Raw genomic sequence first — 16,925 nt, forward strand, 5'->3', positions numbered from 1 at the left:
CCACAAATACATATTTTGGTGAAAGTTTGAAATAAACTGTTTGAACCTAGATCTTGCTTAAAGGCCAAAGATTTTTCATGCTACCTGTTTTGGTAATAAGTCCAACGTAATGTGAGCCAGTGGTGCCAAGACTGAGAGGCGCATCATAATCACAAATGCCTTGCCACTGACTCTGGATTTTACCATTCTAATGTGAATTTATAACCCTGTGGATTTAGTCAAAGAGGTTTCAGACTCAGGGCCTTAAAATTTATATTCCTAAAATAAAAGTTGGTTAGTGTATTCAGCTAATGTGTTTGTATTATAATAAATATTCTGGTGTTTTTTTCCCCAAGATGTATCTGCAGAAGTGAAAGTGGGAAACCCTTTTGTGCTGTTACAGCAGAGTCCATCTCAGCTGCTTTCCCAGCTTGTTTTTGAGAGACAAGTTCATCCTGACAGGTTGGTGCTTTTCAGATTATGTACTTCTGTAGGTTATTTTGGTATTGGTGACTTTGAACTTCAGCCACGATTAAGTTCTTTGGCTACTTATCACAGGTAATACAGCCTGCTGTGTCCCACCAGCTCATCACTTGATGCTGCAAGGATTGGTGTGCAGGGAGGAACTTAGTCAGTGCCTTCTCCACCAACCTGAAGATTTTTAATTGGGAAAAGAGTGGCTCCATTTTTTAAAAATTACTGTCTGTTGTGGAGTGAATCTATGTGGATTTTTTTTTCAGCTGTGTGACAGTTCAGAGGAATGCACTTGCAGCTTGGCAGTGTAATACAATAAAATAGGCCAGTAGGTCTTATTAAGAATACTGGGCATGACTCTTGCCCTGATCAGCAGGTAAACTGGATAATCTAGACTCCTTCCATTTCAACTACTAAATTAGACTGGCATGGAAACTGTCTAATTTGATGAGGTAGCTTTTAAAAAGATGAGTACAAATGGTGAACTGTTTTAGTAGCTTGCATTTAGGTAAAAGTCAGTGTTTGAGGAGTAAGTTCCTTTGCTGTAAAGGAATGGCAGCATAAGCTCTGAGTTAAAATAGTGTATGTAATTTTCTTGTGTATGTATCTGTGAAGAATATTAGGGGGCTTGTGTTCCCAAAGCATTTGGAAGATTTATGAAAGTATGTAATTGTAAAGTACCTTTTGCATGTGCTGGGTAAGCTGGTTCTGTTTTCAATCCTACAGACTTTCTTCTCTCTTGGCTAAAGAAGAGTTAAACTTGAATGTGCAGCAAGTTATTGTTAACTCTTGCTGTGAACCACTGTCCTTGTGCAGTGCAAGGCAAAACAGCCAGGCAAAGTCTCTTCTGACAAACATCAGCAACTTGACACACCAGTGTGCCTACCACTGCCTGCCAGATGTTGAAATGCCTGTTCACAATTCTGCAGTGACCTCCGAGGACATCTCCACTCAGGCCACATCCTCTCTGAATGACTTGAGCCAGCACACACTGACTGCCTCCTCCCTGGACTTCCTGAAGTCTCAGTCGAAGCTAATGGCTACAGTGGCATGTCTAAGTGCATCTAATATACAGAAAATTCACAAATCAAGTCTGTCTTGGATGGAATTTCGGGGCAAACGGGAGGTGCCCTTAGGCTTGGAACAGATTTCCAGGGAGTGTGAGGCGTTGTTGAAGGACTTTCCAATATTGGAACGATTTCTTCTTGCTATGTTTGACCCGCTTCAGAATCAAGAGGAAGGTAGCAGTTTGGCTACTGTCTTCTCTGGCAAGACATACATGTCTCTGATTCTCCTAGGATTACATTCCACCACAGCTGTTAAAGTATTAATGGGAGTCTTTGAACAAGCTCTTGCTGCAAAGGATTGGGACAGAGCTATGAAGGTCTTGGATCTGTACAGTCAGGATGTGGAGGAAGTGGTCAATGTGAAGGATGCTGTGCTGAGTTGTGCAGCTGCTGAAGGTAAGAAGGATTAGGTCAGGCTTTTTTTTGTCTTTTTTTCGTCTTTTTTTCTTTAATTTTTTTTTTTTTAAATAAAGAATGCAGCCTGGATCAAGAGGTAGAAACTAAAGTAGTGATCGTTGGGCAAATCCAGAGATGGAAATAGTTCCTTTTCCTTCCTTCATCCTGAATTTGCTTTCTCTGATGGTGTAGTTTCTGTTTCACAAATGTGCAAATGTCCAATTTAGTACAAGAGAACTGGAATGAATCTGTGGTGTTACTTTTATGTGAAGAGCTGAATACATCAGGACACAGTAATCATTGTACTGTTAATAGAACATCTCTTAACAGCAGTGTCATTGTCATGCATGGATGATGTGTCCTGTGAAAGGTGCCTTTTTGGAGTCTGAATAGTAAGTATTTGATGCTAACTTTGGATGCTTCCCAAGAATCTGATGCTTGGGATGACTCTTACAAAGATTTTTCAGCCCTGTCATTGTTTCTTTTGTTAGTGTGATCCAGTGAGGATTTTTTAAAAATTTTCTGAATTACAGAAACTGAATTTCAAATTAGTGTTTTGTTTCCTCCACAGATAAAGATGGTTGGCAATACTTGTTCCCAGTAAAAAATGCAGTGTTGAGAAGTAGACTGGCCCTGCGCTGTCTGGACAAATGGCCCCTCGATGCCTGTTTGGAAATTCTAGCTTACTGCATTTCTGATCTGGGCATACCTCATGAACTAAAAGCCAATCTACAGAGCAGGAAGAAGGAACTTGAGGTTTATCAAAAGGTACAAAGTCATTCTTCAAGTAACCAGTGAGATGAAATAGGCAGCAGGAAGCAAATATTGCTTGCCTTCTGAAAAGTTTTTCTGAAAAGTTGGTTCTTATTTTGATCATGAGAGGTTTTCAAGTCTTCTATCGAAAACAGTTCATGTGAAGTGCTGTAGTATCCAATTAACACCCAGCTTCCATCCTTCATAACTTTCCCATCTCCTATTAGCATTCAGGTCTGCAAACATGTTTAAATATAAACGTTCATGGGAGTCTGATTGTTTTGCAGAGTATTTTCCATTCTATGCAAATTGTAGAGCCTCTGGAAGCTTTCCATGGCAGTTAATCATTTTATAAGTTTGAGAAATGCAGAGGGTGTGCAAGACTAGTGGTCCAAGGAGCAAGTTTGTATTGCAGTCAGTTCTAACTGCGGGGTGGTGCAGATACCCAGGTTAAGTCAGACAGGCTGGCCTGGAGTTCAGCACAGACTGAAAAGCCAAACAGCAAAAAAAGAAGCCATCCCTGCTGATTTCTGTCTGGTGGGAGTTCTGCTAACTGACAGCTCAGTTGTCTCTCTGTTAGTGCCAGCAATGTCTGCAGTAAATGTGTGCTTTTACATCCATAATTATTGCCATCTAATCTTTCAAAAACCTTCCCTTATAAATGTGCTTTATAGACTCACATCTGTGAGAATGTGGAGTTTTTTTGGAGTGCAAGGGCATTACATCATCCCTGAAAAGGGCTAGAGATAAATGTGGATCTCCTTTTTGACTTTATCTCTCTATGAAGCAGCTCTTGATGTGATCAGCTCAGCTGTTTTCTTAGGCTATTGATTGCCATAAATTAAAATTCTGGAATTTGTGCTACTCAATATTAACTTTTTCAGATTTTGAATGTGCAAAATGAACCATTGTGGAATGACTGGCAGGATCTGAAAAAAGCCTGCACTGATGACCCCCAGGCTGTCATGAATATCATTCTGAAAGCAAAGGTTAGACATCATCATGTGAATTTTGTTGAATTAGAATGCATTAAAATTTGAGTAAATAAATTCGTTGAAATGGCATCTTAAAACAATGATTAGTGGAGATTACCTTGGGGGGGAAGGATTCCTTTACTCAGTTCTGTGCTACAGAAACAAATACAGATCTGTGTTTAATATCAAGGTTTACATGTAGTTAATAATTCTTAAGTTTAAGTTATAATTCTTACTCTGAGATGTAACCTGTTATTTTCTTTTACAATTCTGAAGATTTTAAAATAGCATGACTTCGGTCATAATATACATTTGATTATTAGGTAAATGCTAATATTGTAAATCTGGTTGGCTTTAAGTGTCTTTCTGAAAAACTAACTTGTTTACTGTAAGGTAAACAAGGTGTTTTAAATACAGGCTGTGACTGACAAAATTGACTATCATCTTTTTCCCTTGTCAATGTAATTATTTTTTTTCATCTGGGAGAGGAGTCTAAGCTACAGAATCTGTTGAAGTTGAACAGAACTTTGGGAGAAACAACTGTATCAGGGAGGGTAGAGTTTGTCCTTTAATTTCTTTTATTTTTACTTTTTTTTTTTTTTAAATTCTTTAGGATTATGAGTTGTGTGAGAAATGGGAACACTTGTATCCTGTCCCAAGAGAAGACTTGATCAACCTTCACCGTGAGCACCTCCTCCACTTACTGGAGGTGGGAGACATGGAAAAGGCATTGCAGGTAATAGCAAGGTACTCTCAGCCTTATATCCATAGGTCAAATAAGTTGACAACTGTTTTCCCTGCCTTCTTGTGTGTTTTCATGGTCTTTTTGGTTCCACCCTTAAGAGATGCTATTTGCTTAGATAAGCTTTCAGGATCCTAGCTCTCCCCTATTCTGCTTAAGTGAAAATCCAGCTTGGCAATTTAGTTCTTGGACCTAATAGCATAAATGTCACTTACATGGAAATACAAGGCTCCTTTCATTTGAAAAAGCATAATGAAGCATGTCACTGCTGCTTAAGCAGAAGATACAGGAGTGAAACCAATAATATGAATTGGTCAGTTGTGCTTCAGTGCCCAAATTAGTGGTGTGAACTTTTTTGATTTTAATAAAGATGGAACTGTCACTTAGAGAGCGGATAACTTGCTTTCTGGAACATTGTAGGGTAATAATCTGTCATGGACAGAAGGCTGCCTTCCAGGAGCGTTGTAGGGTTTCACTGTGTTTTGTTTGGTTTTGTAGCTTTTACAAAGAATCGAAGACCCTGGTGTTTGCCTTGCCATCAGTGAACAGTCCCTTGACCAGCATCTGAACTTGGCAGCCTCTCACTTCTTGGCTGATTACCTCACAGCTCACTTCTATTCCAGTCTGACAACAGCACGCCGAAATGAAATCCAGGCACTCTATATAGGATCAAAGGTCAGTAAAACCCCTACCCTGAGGGATTAGCAGCAAAAAACAGTTGTATAAGTAATTTTGTAATGCATAATATTTCCATAATATAAAAAGCCTGTAGGTTTTACCAGAGCATTCTCACCACGTAAGGTCTAAGATCCTGAGTCTCAGGATCCAAAGGAAAGTTAGAAATGGCTTAAAGTTTCTCTTCCACTTCTCCATTTTTGCATTTCCATGTTATGAGGTGGTTGTAACTCTCAATGTGAACAAAGAAGTCTTGTGTTTGAGCTGTGGGGAGTGGAGGAGCACACAGGCTGAAAGAGCATAGGGTGGAATAAAATAAAATAGTGGAGTTTATCAAAGCAGTTGCTATTTTCGTCCCAATTGAAGAAGGAAATATCCTCAACTTACTCTCTGTGTCAGTAACACCAGGTGTCCTACATATGCCCACCTGTATGGTGGTCTTTGACTTCATGTTTCTCCAGGTGCCTTCCAGAGGTAGACAGTATCACTCTTCTTTCTGGATGGCCACTGCCTTTACAGAAGCCACACAGGTTCTGTGCTCAGCCTGGGAATAGATGCATTAATCCACAGATTACCTTAGTTTAATGTGTTACATGTAAACAAAATGCAGTGCTTTTGGTAATGTCTGTTTTGGTGTAGGACTGCAAACAGCAGCTTGCTCCATGTGTTCCAAAATGGTATTTTGCTGGGCTGCCTGTTTCCTTACTTGTTCCTTCTGAAGACATGACTTAATTTGAAAAGTCCATCTAGAGAAGAATTGCTCTTATTTTCTCCTCTTAACATTTCCTCAAATGACGGAAGGATAAGAATTGGGCTAATATGCTTTTTATAAGCTTATTTTAATAAGAGAATGTGCTATACTCTCCTAAAACATACTTGTCACAGGGTCACAAAAGGTTTTCCACTCTTCGATATCCTCTGAAATGAGTCAGTCTTTTATAGAATGGAAAGTGGAAGCTAAGTAATTCTGCAAGTCCATTCAGTAATTCTGTAAGTAGGAATTGGTCTGAGAAGTCTCACCTCCTTTTTTCGACTTCCAGCTGTTATTTCATTCTCTGCATAAGTTGTTGCTCTAGTTTCTTCTCTTTATCTCACAGAAACACAGATTTGAAGGTGTCTAATTTTATGATACACTTTTTTCCTTGTGTTTCAGGTGCTGCTGACTCTGCCTGAGCTCTCCCGTGTTAACTACTTCCACCTCTCCTCAAGGCCACTGCTCATGCTGGAACAGCTTCTCATGAATATGAAGGTGGACTGGGTAGCTGTTGCTGTGGAGACACTGCACCAGCTCTTAGCTGGGCAGGAACTCGGTTTTACTGTAGAAGACATTGACAATTTGCTTTCCAAGTATGCAGAAAAAGCTCTCAACTTCCCTTTCACATTAAAAGAAAAGAGATCAGGTAACTGTCTATCTGATGCTGTGTTTCATTTGAGAAGGAAGGGCCAAAATAATTTCAGCAATCATGCCATAACATTTTTTAGATGTGTGCCTCCTGTCTCCCTCTAGCCCAGAATGTGTTCTTAAAGTCTTTGCCTTTCTTGTAAATGGATGTTTTCAAGGACCAACAGCTTCAAAAGTTTCTCAGATATTCTCTGTTGCTCTGTTGTTCTTTTCTGAGGTTTCTTTTCCTGTATAATACTGATCAGTTTTATTTTACTTCTGTTTAATGCAAAGTCACTGACAACTTAAGCGCTTCTAAAGCCTGCAGCCAACTGCATCTTCCCTCAAATAGAATGGGGATTTAGTTTTCTGTAATATTTCCTCCTACCATAGTCCTATTCCTTTTTCATATAGAAAACTTCTACTTGTAGTTCTGTTTAACAATCTCATTATGGTTCTCCTTTCTGGTTTGCCAATCCCTTCGCATCCATGTTGTCTTTGAGTCTTGTGCACCTGGCTTCTTTTAAGGTTTACGACTGGAACAGCAGAGGGTGCTGCAGATCCATTGCAATACTTTTATGTCACTGTATTAAAAACGTATGGTTCTGTACCTATCTGTATCTATTTATACCTGCTGATATGGTACCAGTTTGCATTATGCCAGTTTCCAAGTGTTGACTTCATTTTGTGATTTAAAGATGCAGGTCTTGCTAACATAAAAGCATCAGACTTACCTATCTCTTCTTGCCAAATTATCTATAACTTCGCAAGTATGAATGTTCATTCTGCTGCAATGTGAAGCATTTAATATTTGCCATGAGCATCTTGTGTCAACCAATTGTTTTCACATCTCTGCTGTATTGTTCCTTTACCTATCATTACTCCATTGCTTTGATAAGGATCCTTTTCTTTGTTTTTTAAGTAATTGAATTTTGTATAGTTTTGCATTAATTGCTGTGGACTAATTTTCATGCAAACAGTTATTTGTGATTACATAGGTAGTCCTGTTTTGTGCTGACATTCTTACATACTCCTGTGAATGGATTCCTCTAATCTTCTTGAAAACAGATAGATGTATTGGCCAGTATTGTCCTCTGATTTTCTTTTTCCCCTTTCTTCCCTTTGGCCTAGATTCTCTGATACGTATCCAAGAAAGTCTCAATCAGGTATTGGAGCGTGAAGCATTGTCTAAATCAGGATCATCAGAACTATCTCCTGGCAGCTTTACTGGTAAGGTTAAGACCCTGGTCCTTGTTGGGGTTTAACCTTAGCAGCAACCACAGCTGCTTGATCATTCTCCCACCAGCCCCTTCACAGGTGGGAGGTGGAGGAGATTTGGAAAAGGGTAAAACCTGTGGGTTGAGGTAAGGACAGTTTAGTAACTGAAATCAAGTAAAATATAATAATGATGATGATGATGAAAAGGGAGATGAGAAAAAAAGAAGAAAGCTCAAGAAAAACAGATGCTGTATAATACAGTTGCCCACCACCTGCTGACCAACACCCAACCCATTCTCCAGCAGAGATCAGCTTCTCCCAGCCATTTTCCCCCAGTTCATTCACTGGGTATACCATTCTATGGTCCTTGAATTTTTTGGTCCTTGAATTTTTTTTTTTCCTAGGATCCCTCTTGTGACCTGAGGAAAATAGCATACCTTGTATTCTCTGGCAGGCTCCATTCACAGTCCTCAGACACAAAAAAATGGAAACTAAGTAATTTAAGCCAAAACAACTGGAGAATATTTGTAGCTAAGATACAACCAAAAATTCTTCTGTAGGTTCTATTCAGCAACTAATGCAAGAGATGCACAGTCTGTGTATGCTCTCAGGGAAAGACTAACCAAGAATATCCTCAGACCTCCAAGGATGATGATTCTCAGCAAGTGATGGGTCTGAACTAGAACTGCAGAATGATATCCTGATCTACAGCTTAGTGTGTCTGAACTATTTCCCGGTTCTGTATCCTGAACTGAAGACTCTTCTTGCTTACAGGAAGGGATAGCAGTGTTTCGGATTGGGCTGTGTAGCTCTTCAGTTTTTTCTTATAATGGTCAGCTTAATATCTCTATTCCTGTTAGGAAACTTGAATGCATTGTCCTTTAATGTTTCTTTGCAATCTGATACCTACTTGAATGAGAATTAGTTAGCTTTAGTGAAATGGAGATTTTTGTTCTTCTTAATTGCATATTCATGTACACAGAAGGTGGCTTGCAGGGCTGCAGTGACATGTTGAACTTTTCCATTAATCTGTTGTGTAACTGACTCACATCATATGAACTAAAAGCCTATCTAATACTGTAAACTTCATTCAATGAGTATTTCATTGTCGGGGTCAAAGATCCCAAAGGCCAGACTTAAATTCCTGCCTCTGTGAACTGATTTCCCCACTGTAGGTTGAAAAGGGGACCGGAATAGGGAGGAATATGCTGTTGCTAGTCATAGCACATCTCTCCTAAGATAACAAAGGAAACTCCCCATCTTCAGGAGTGTCAACACTGGGTATAATTAAGATTCTGTTTTATGCTATATTGCTTTTTGGTATCCAATGACCATGGTATTTTTTTTTCTTCCTTCTCCAAGTCTCTGCATGTAATACAAGAACAGATGTTGACAAGTTGTTTTATACCTCTCTAATTGTTATGGTAAAGGTATCTTAATAAGCATGTACTTTTGCTTATGAGCATTGAAGTGCTATAAGTTTACAATCTTACAATCCTAGTTTAAAGCATATATATTCCTTACACAATGTTATTCTGCCATGCCTAGCTGAAAGATAATGATAGTCAGCTTGTGAGGCAGAAAGCTCTTATAGCCTCATTAAGTCTATAGAGTTTTCTGAGATGCTATTAAACAGCTTAAATCCCATTCCATTTTTTTTTGGCCTGGCTCATTTTCAGGTGTAACCATATCTGCAAGTCCCAGAGACAGAAGTCTGCAGCAGAACTTGTTTCCTCAAGAATTTGTGCCTCCTGAGAAGCCACCACCAAAGCAGCAATGGATACCTGATGGCACTGAAACGATATGTATGGTTTGCAAAACTGAACGCTTTACTATGGTAAGGAGCAAAAATGGAGTACAGACATTCCTAGAACTGTGACCTTAATATGAACGCTTCCTCATAGTCTGTTTCCTGAAAGACCCAAGCTATTTTAGCAGGTTTGTCTGCATCACCATAGGCCCAATGAGATTGCCAGTCCTTTGGTATTTAACCATTGGTTTTTATTTAGAGTGGTCAAGGAGACTGGCAACAGTTAGCTCCTTGCAGAGCTCTGTGAAGTGATAGAGCCTAAAGAGGAAATCTCGTCATCAGACAGAAGACAACTATGGGATCTCAAAAATGTTTAACAACAGCTGTCTAGTTGACTGTGCTGGCAAGAAATAACGTGATCACTGTAAGATTCAGATTACAAGTATAGAAAATTAAATCTTTGCTGTTGGTTACACTTTTATAAAACCTATTGTTTCACAGAGTACTTGAGCAACTGCATTGATGCTCTAAGGAAGAAGATTAATTTTTAATTATGCAGGTGTGCTGGCAGTCTGTTATCTTCTACTGCTTAGAAACAGTACTGTTTTCTCAAAAGTATCTGTTGCTTTTGAATTTGGAAATTACTACAATGGTATCAGAAAAACAGTCTACAGCTTTTGACTTTTCCAGGGCATGATCTAATTAGCTTTGTGATCAAAACTGGGATAATTGAAGTAATAGAATGCTCAAGGCTTGCTGCAAACATATTTTAAATACTGGCCTCTGGGTTTGGGGCTTGATTTTTTTTTTTTTTTTTTATTTACTATGCCTTCTTCAAAAAGGAATTTTAACAGGGAGAATCAGTCGCTGTATAATTCTGAAAAGCCTTGTCCTGCATGGTGTTTCCTCTCTTCAAATGGAGTAAGTTTACTCATGAGTGTGGAGAGATACAGGAGAGGACTTCAGTAAATTCTCTTTGTGGCTCATCCATGACCTCTTTTGCTTAGTTTAACAGGCGCCATCACTGCAGGCGCTGTGGCAGGCTGGTGTGCAGCTCTTGCTCCACCAAGAAAATGGAAATAGAAGCTTGCAGAGAAAATCTGTCTCGTGTGTGTGATCAATGCTATAGCTACTACAACAGAGAAAACGTGCCTGGCTTGGTGCAAGACACAAGCACGTAAGTCCTTCTGTCCTAGTTCTCCTCAAGTTTCAGCAGAGTGCATGAATGGAATAAGAGAGACATAAGCATTTGGATTTATCTGGATAACATAACATCAGCTTTTTGGCCTCCAGCTGTTGGGATTTTTAGGTTTGGTAGGTGTGGGAATGTTCCTCCTCAGTTTACTTTTCACATTGGAAAGAACATTAGAGTGCCAGGCAACAAATTCTTTAATTCTTTAAGTATAAATAATTCTTTAGCATCAGTTAATCACTAACCTAAGAATTGAATGCTTTGATGCAAAACATAGCACAAATTGCTACAGTGTGACAAAGTTCCTTGCAGTATACTCAGCTCCTGGATTAATATTGCTTGTTGACTAGCTCTGCTGAACGTATCAGTGTTTTAGTTATTCCATAATCCCTTGATTATGACCCCCTGAACTCTTGGGAATTAAAAAGCAACTTCCTGATTAGATAGGCTTTGAAACTGCCTTTAATAAAAGGGACAGCTGTGATGACAGATTTTCATTATGTAGTTGCTTTCAGCTGAGAATTGGACTGAAATTCATTGTGTGGACACAGGCCAGCTGGTGAAAAGTGCAGCTGGAAAGAGTTCTACTCTCTGTGACCTTGAGTGGTCTTGACAGGGTCACAGAGAGTAAGATTTTACCTTTTCCAGCCATGCTTTCAGATGCATTTCCCCTTTTCCTATCAAGCCTGAACATAGCAGTATCTGCTATGGCAGTATCAGCAGGCTTCCTTGGAAAAGAGCAAATCTGTGCAGATCTGAAGAGGAATCTGTGAAAAAACAAGCAGTCACTTGCAGGTGAACAGTTTGTGTCAGAATGATTGCTCACACTGCCAGATTAGGCCAGCAGCACCCAGCACTGAGCTTGAATGCCACCTGCCAGGTTTTAATTAACTATCTGCGGTTTTTCATACTCGCCCTGTTTGTGTATCAAACCCAAATAAATCTCGAGGACTGAGACCTGGATACCAAAGACTTCATTTTAGCTCTGACATGTCCTGATACTGGGCAGTTCTTGTTCTCAGTGTCTGCTTTTTTATGATGTGTGCAGCAGTACTATTCCTACAGAAGGTGGTAAGAACCAATTTCTTAGTGCAGTTGAAATTCAACAATGCAGAGGCAGGATCTTAGATTTCCAAACAGAAGGAGGTAGAGGCAGGGAAATGTGTTGAAGGGGACAGGTAGGGATAGATGTTGGTTTTTTACACTACAGTGTTCTGAGGAGGCTAGCTGTATTGATGTCTCCCTTAAAACCATGTTTCTCCCAGTGTACTGGGGTAGGCATGATGGTTCTTTCTGTCATTTTATTACAGCAGAAAAGAAGAGCAGGACCAAGTGGAAGGTAAGGAATGGAGTAATGTTAAACCTCGATTTTTTTAAAGTGCCTGATTAGCAGTTAGATACTGGAAGCTGATACACCTAGTTGTGGCTAAAGGGTGATCAAAACTTCATTTACAAAATACTGCTGATGGGTTTTGCGTGTGCAGGCTGAAATTTAGTGTTTCAAACTTCTGTGAATGGAACTTGAGACTTAGGAGAGATATCTGAGCCAATATTGAATGTGTTGGATGGATGTTCAAGAAAGGAATTGAAAAACAGTTGGAGAATCCACTTTGCATTCTAGAAACAGTCAGTGAGAGGCAGTGGTATGAGTAGGAATTAATTAGCCCACTATGGAGCAGTGCTGAGTGATCCTCTTTTTATAAATCATGAAAATACAAATTTGAATACCACTGCAGTGTGCTGTGGTGTTTCATACCCCATGCTGCCTGTATGTAGCACAGGGTGAGGCCCTCTCATGGGTCTGGTTGTGTCCTGAGTTCCATCTCCTGTGCTGCTTGTGTGAATACAATAATTGCTCTTTGGTGACTCAGTTTCCACATCTAATACCATAAAGCTTCAGGAACAATACCAAAATTTAATTGACTATTTCTCTGTCATTTTTCCTCAGAAGGTATTTACTGGTTTTGCTAATTCTGGTGTTTCAGGTGATTCTGCAAACTTTTCCTACAGCGATGTCAAATTCTGTCAGGACAAGACACAGTTATTTGAAGTGCTTATAACAGTAGCATGAAACATGCTGCAAAATTTGCATTTGTGTGTGTGTTCTACAAAGCAAATATGAATACTTTTCCTCACTTGTTCCTTTTTTAAGTATGATGGGCTATTTGAGCATTTTTTCCTCTGCTGTTAGTGGCAGTTTGCTTTACTGCTACCTTTGTTTCAAGACTGAAACAGCTGAAATGCAGCTTTTGTGTAGCATTGCTACACATCACTGGACCTATGAGATCCATTCAGTAAGAGTGGATAAGAGGAATGTGGAAATCCTGAGATTTAAGAGGGAAAGAGTTTTATTTTGCTTTTCTAACTTATCTGATAAGACTGTGAAGAAGGCTTATCAAATGTTTTCTAGCCTAGTTTATTTTTGCCAATTCAGTTTCCAGTTCAGTTTGGATAAGTGATGGGGGGGATGTTGGGTTTTGGTTGGCTTTAGTTGCTTTGGTTTTTTAATTCACCCTACAGTTTTAGTTACTCAACATTCTAAAAAAGGATGTAAAATCTAAACCAGTAAGTTTTGAGACTTTTAAATTTTTTTTCCCAGAGGAAGCTGATCAGAGGAAAGAGTAGCAAATTGTCATTACTCTCCATTTCTTGCCATTGTGAGATTGGCCATTGTTTTTTTGGAACCACAATCACAAACTTGAGCACCAGAGGGCTTATGCATTCTCAGCTACACTCAGATGACAGACAGTATTTGATTTATAACTATTCTGGGTTACAAATTTCAAAATAACTATTTCTTTAATCTGGAGGAAAGAAAACTACTTTTCACAGAAATTGTATTTCTTGAATCATTTGATCACATTGATTTGAACTCCAATTTTCTGCAGTACTATTTTATATGAAAATTTAACATTGGGAGTTAGATCATCTTCTCACAATCTTTCATCTTAAAGCTTCTGGACTCTATGGTCAAATCACCTTAGTTTTGGAAAGAAAATAGAGGTGGTTGAGTCAATTTAACCTTTCTTTTACAACTGTTTTTTTTTATTTTCCCCTTTGAGCTGACTTTTACAACTGTTTTTTTTTATTTTCCCCTTTGAGCTGAAACCCACAGCTCTCTTATTTCCAGTTCCTTCCTGCTCAGAAATACATGATAAGTTGCCTGAGGGAAGGCTGCTGTACTTGATGCCCAGTAACATAGGAGTTTAAAAAATCATTTGAAAATACGTTACTGGAGCCGGTTTTTGGTAACAGTGATTGTAAGTTTAGGTACAGTTTGGTAACCTGCTGAGGGAAGGAAATGTTTCTGTAATCTGTGCTGGACATGTGATGCTGGCAGGAAGTGGCACGTGAGAGGATTGTAAATGACTGTTTTATGAGAGATAGGAATGCTCTGCATTATGTGTCCTTTGTTGCTTCTTGTGCAGTGATTTTACCTGGTAAACATTCTTTTTTGCTGTAGAAACTTCTAATAATGAATATTCCACAGTGGTACAAATACCCAAGGCAACTGATCTTGAATGGATTTTTTCCCTGAACGAAGAGGAGAATGAAATTGTACGCAGTGAATTTTATTATGAACAGGTGAGGTCTGGAGAGAGTCCAGTATAAGCAGTCCACTGGAGAACTACCTCAATACCTATATTTGTCTGTCTTTCCTCAAATTGTCAGGCTCCCAGCTCTTCCTTATGCATTGCCATCCTTAGCCTGCACAGTGACAGTATAACGTGTGGCCACCAACTGATAGAACACTGCTGCAAGTTGTCCCAAGGGCTCACTAATCCTGAGGTGGATGCTGGACTCCTTATGGACATCATGAAACAATTGCTTTTCAGTGCTAAAATGATGTTTGTAAAAGCTGGAAGGAGCCAGGACCTAGCTCTCTGTGACAGGTGACTTACTCAGATATTCACTAGGATGTATTGAGGTACTGTCGCGAGCATTATCTTTTTTCATTGAGGAGTGGAGGTAGGAGGGTTTGTGTTTGTACTGTGGACAGTTTAAATGAGAAGTTTATAATGCAGGAATAATGTGAAAGTTCAAATAAGTCATATTAGTTCAAGTAATATGACTACTTAACGATTACTGAAAGAATTCTCTGACTAGGAAGAAATGATTCACAAAGATGAGTACATATTTTACTTCTGATGTTGTGTATCTGCTTTCATTCTGTATTTTCATACAGGATTTTAAACCTATGCTCCTTAAAATGAACATTTTACACTTCCTCACATCCTGTCTTACAGAGCTTGAGGTGGCAGGAGTGATATATAAATTTCACATGTACTGTTTTGATTTGGTAACATATAGCTGGTGTCTGCAGTCAGTGTGTTACACTGAACATGGCAAAGAAACCCCAAACAATAACAAATATTCTGAAAGGGATAGTATGGTGGATAGAGAAGCCTGTGTACTGGTGGTTAGAAACCACTGTCCTAAGAGTCGTCTTTGACATAAAGTTCTTTAATGTATGATAATAGTGAAAGTGTATGTATTTGTTTAGCTACATCAGCAAAGTGGATGTGTTGAATATTTTGGTTGCTGCTGCCTACCGTCCAGTGCCATCTTTGGATCAGATTCTTCTCCCAGCAGCAGTAACAAGATTGAGAAATCAGCTTTTGGAAGCAGAGTACTATCAACTAGCTATAGAGGTAATGCCAGTGGAGGGATGTCAGTGTTAATGCTTCTGTAGTGGCTTTTGTGTTCCTCCCTCCTGAATTCAGATGGATGCGATGTGTGAAATGGAAAATATTTAAACAGTTACAAACTGAGATTAAATTTCTAAACATGGAAGAAATAATTTTCTGAACACTGGAAAAAATTTTTGAGGAGGAGAAGTCCTGCTGTGGAGCAGGCTGCCAAAGGGAAGGATAAGTGGCCTTGTTTCCTGGTACAGTTAAGATTGGAATGGACTAACTGCAGGGAAGTCATTAAATGGAGGAATCCTGCAGCCAGTAGAAGGGATGACACACACTTTGTGGCAGGACTTTATCTGAAGTTTATATGTTAGATTCTATTTGTCTGTAATCTGACAGCAGACATTTGTAAGGCACCTTTACCAAACATTTACTTGGAAATCAGCAATGTTGGCAAATCTGTGCATCAGAGCTCATCTGGTGTGGTTTATCGTCTTCCTCTGGCTCCCAGGATTTTGTAAGCCTCTGTTTTGGCATTGCGCTTTGTTAAATACGGGATTATGATACTACAAATAGTATTATGATTTGTTAAGCAGTAATAAACAGCAAGAATAGATGACCTATTTGAACAGAAATAGTTCTTGTTTAAAAGCAGTTGGTCTGTTAAAGAAAATCAGGAATAAATTTTATCAGCAAAGTTGTATGAAATAAAAAATATCTTGGCAGTTCGTGAAGCATGTTCTGTTGCCTTTTTTAGAACCACAAACCTGATGAATTTTGCTCTGTAAAAATCACCTGCTTTAGAAAAGCAGATGTGAAAATGTCCTGTTTTAGAACTCATGAACTGAAGTTTCCCAGATAAACAGTAGTTTAAACTTGTACAATAAAAAATACTTCCACATTTGGAGATCATGGGGTGTTTTGGTAGTTGGCCTTTTGTGCCAGTAATATGGAAATAATCAGCATGGGTTTTTCATGTGTTTTTTTAGTTGTTTGTTTTTAATGGGAAATGTGCTCTAGGAAGGGAAAGGTCAGAATCACAGACGGTGTGATAAGCCATTTTTCCTATTTTCTATACTGGGACTGTGCTGTAATATTAACAAATGATTTTGAATTTAGGTTTCTACAAAATCTGGATTGGATCCAGGTGGAGCATGGCATGCCTGGGGCATGGCTTGCCTTAAAGCTGGAAATTTAAATTCAGCAAGAGAGAAGTTTAACCGATGTTTAAAGCCACCTATGGATCTAAACCAGCTGAACCATGGTTCAAGGCTGGTCCAGGATGTGATACAGTACCTGGAGTCCACAGTGAAGCCAGTACTCATTGCAGTAAGAATCTTCTCCTCTGTCTGCTCTGAAGGGCTATGGCAAAGCCAAGTAATGGTGTTTTAGTACACACCTTACAGCAATGCATTTTACAATATCAGGTGTTGGGGTGTTTCTTTTCCTTCTTTGTCATGATTGTGTATTGCAAACCGAATATTGCTGAGACATTTTTTAGCTGTTTCGTTACATTCAAGTGGTGCCTGAGAACCAGATCATAGGATTTTATTGCAATTTGGGACATGCTTAGTGGAGGGAAAAGAGGCTGTACCAGATAATGGACCATTACGACAGTCTAGGAAAGCTAAACTCAATCCCAGCAGTATTTTGTGATGCTGCAGTGATGCAAATTTTCTACTGAAAC

General features: G+C 39.1%; 1 protein-coding gene across 8 annotated transcripts in view; it reads left to right on the forward strand.

Moving 5' to 3' along the window:
- ZFYVE26 (zinc finger FYVE-type containing 26) overlaps nucleotides 1-16,925 on the forward strand; it is a 49,338-nt gene that overhangs the window by 21,674 nt on the left and 10,739 nt on the right. For 3 of the 8 annotated variants that reach the window (XM_048306892.1, XM_048306893.1, XM_048306898.1), the window contains exons 19-33: nucleotides 336-441; nucleotides 1,180-1,916; nucleotides 2,488-2,684; nucleotides 3,554-3,658; nucleotides 4,257-4,379; nucleotides 4,884-5,060; nucleotides 6,214-6,460; nucleotides 7,573-7,671; nucleotides 9,339-9,496; nucleotides 10,417-10,586; nucleotides 11,912-11,940; nucleotides 14,065-14,186; nucleotides 14,274-14,494; nucleotides 15,106-15,253; nucleotides 16,358-16,567. In XM_048306892.1, the coding sequence (XP_048162849.1) occupies nucleotides 336-441; nucleotides 1,180-1,916; nucleotides 2,488-2,684; nucleotides 3,554-3,658; nucleotides 4,257-4,379; nucleotides 4,884-5,060; nucleotides 6,214-6,460; nucleotides 7,573-7,671; nucleotides 9,339-9,496; nucleotides 10,417-10,586; nucleotides 11,912-11,940; nucleotides 14,065-14,186; nucleotides 14,274-14,494; nucleotides 15,106-15,253; nucleotides 16,358-16,567 (2,849 nt within the window). Of the gene's footprint in view, nucleotides 1-335; nucleotides 442-1,179; nucleotides 1,917-2,487; nucleotides 2,685-3,553; nucleotides 3,659-4,256; nucleotides 4,380-4,883; nucleotides 5,061-6,213; nucleotides 6,461-7,572; nucleotides 7,672-9,338; nucleotides 9,497-10,416; nucleotides 10,587-11,911; nucleotides 11,941-14,064; nucleotides 14,187-14,273; nucleotides 14,495-15,105; nucleotides 15,254-16,357; nucleotides 16,568-16,925 lie in introns of those variants that run through there. The other 5 variants (XM_048306895.1, XM_048306894.1, XM_048306896.1 and 2 more) reach the window with 5 other exon arrangements.

Source organism: Corvus hawaiiensis, chromosome 6 (assembly GCF_020740725.1).
Source record: "Corvus hawaiiensis isolate bCorHaw1 chromosome 6, bCorHaw1.pri.cur, whole genome shotgun sequence".
In the NCBI taxonomy this organism is placed as follows: Eukaryota; Metazoa; Chordata; class Aves; order Passeriformes; family Corvidae; genus Corvus; species Corvus hawaiiensis.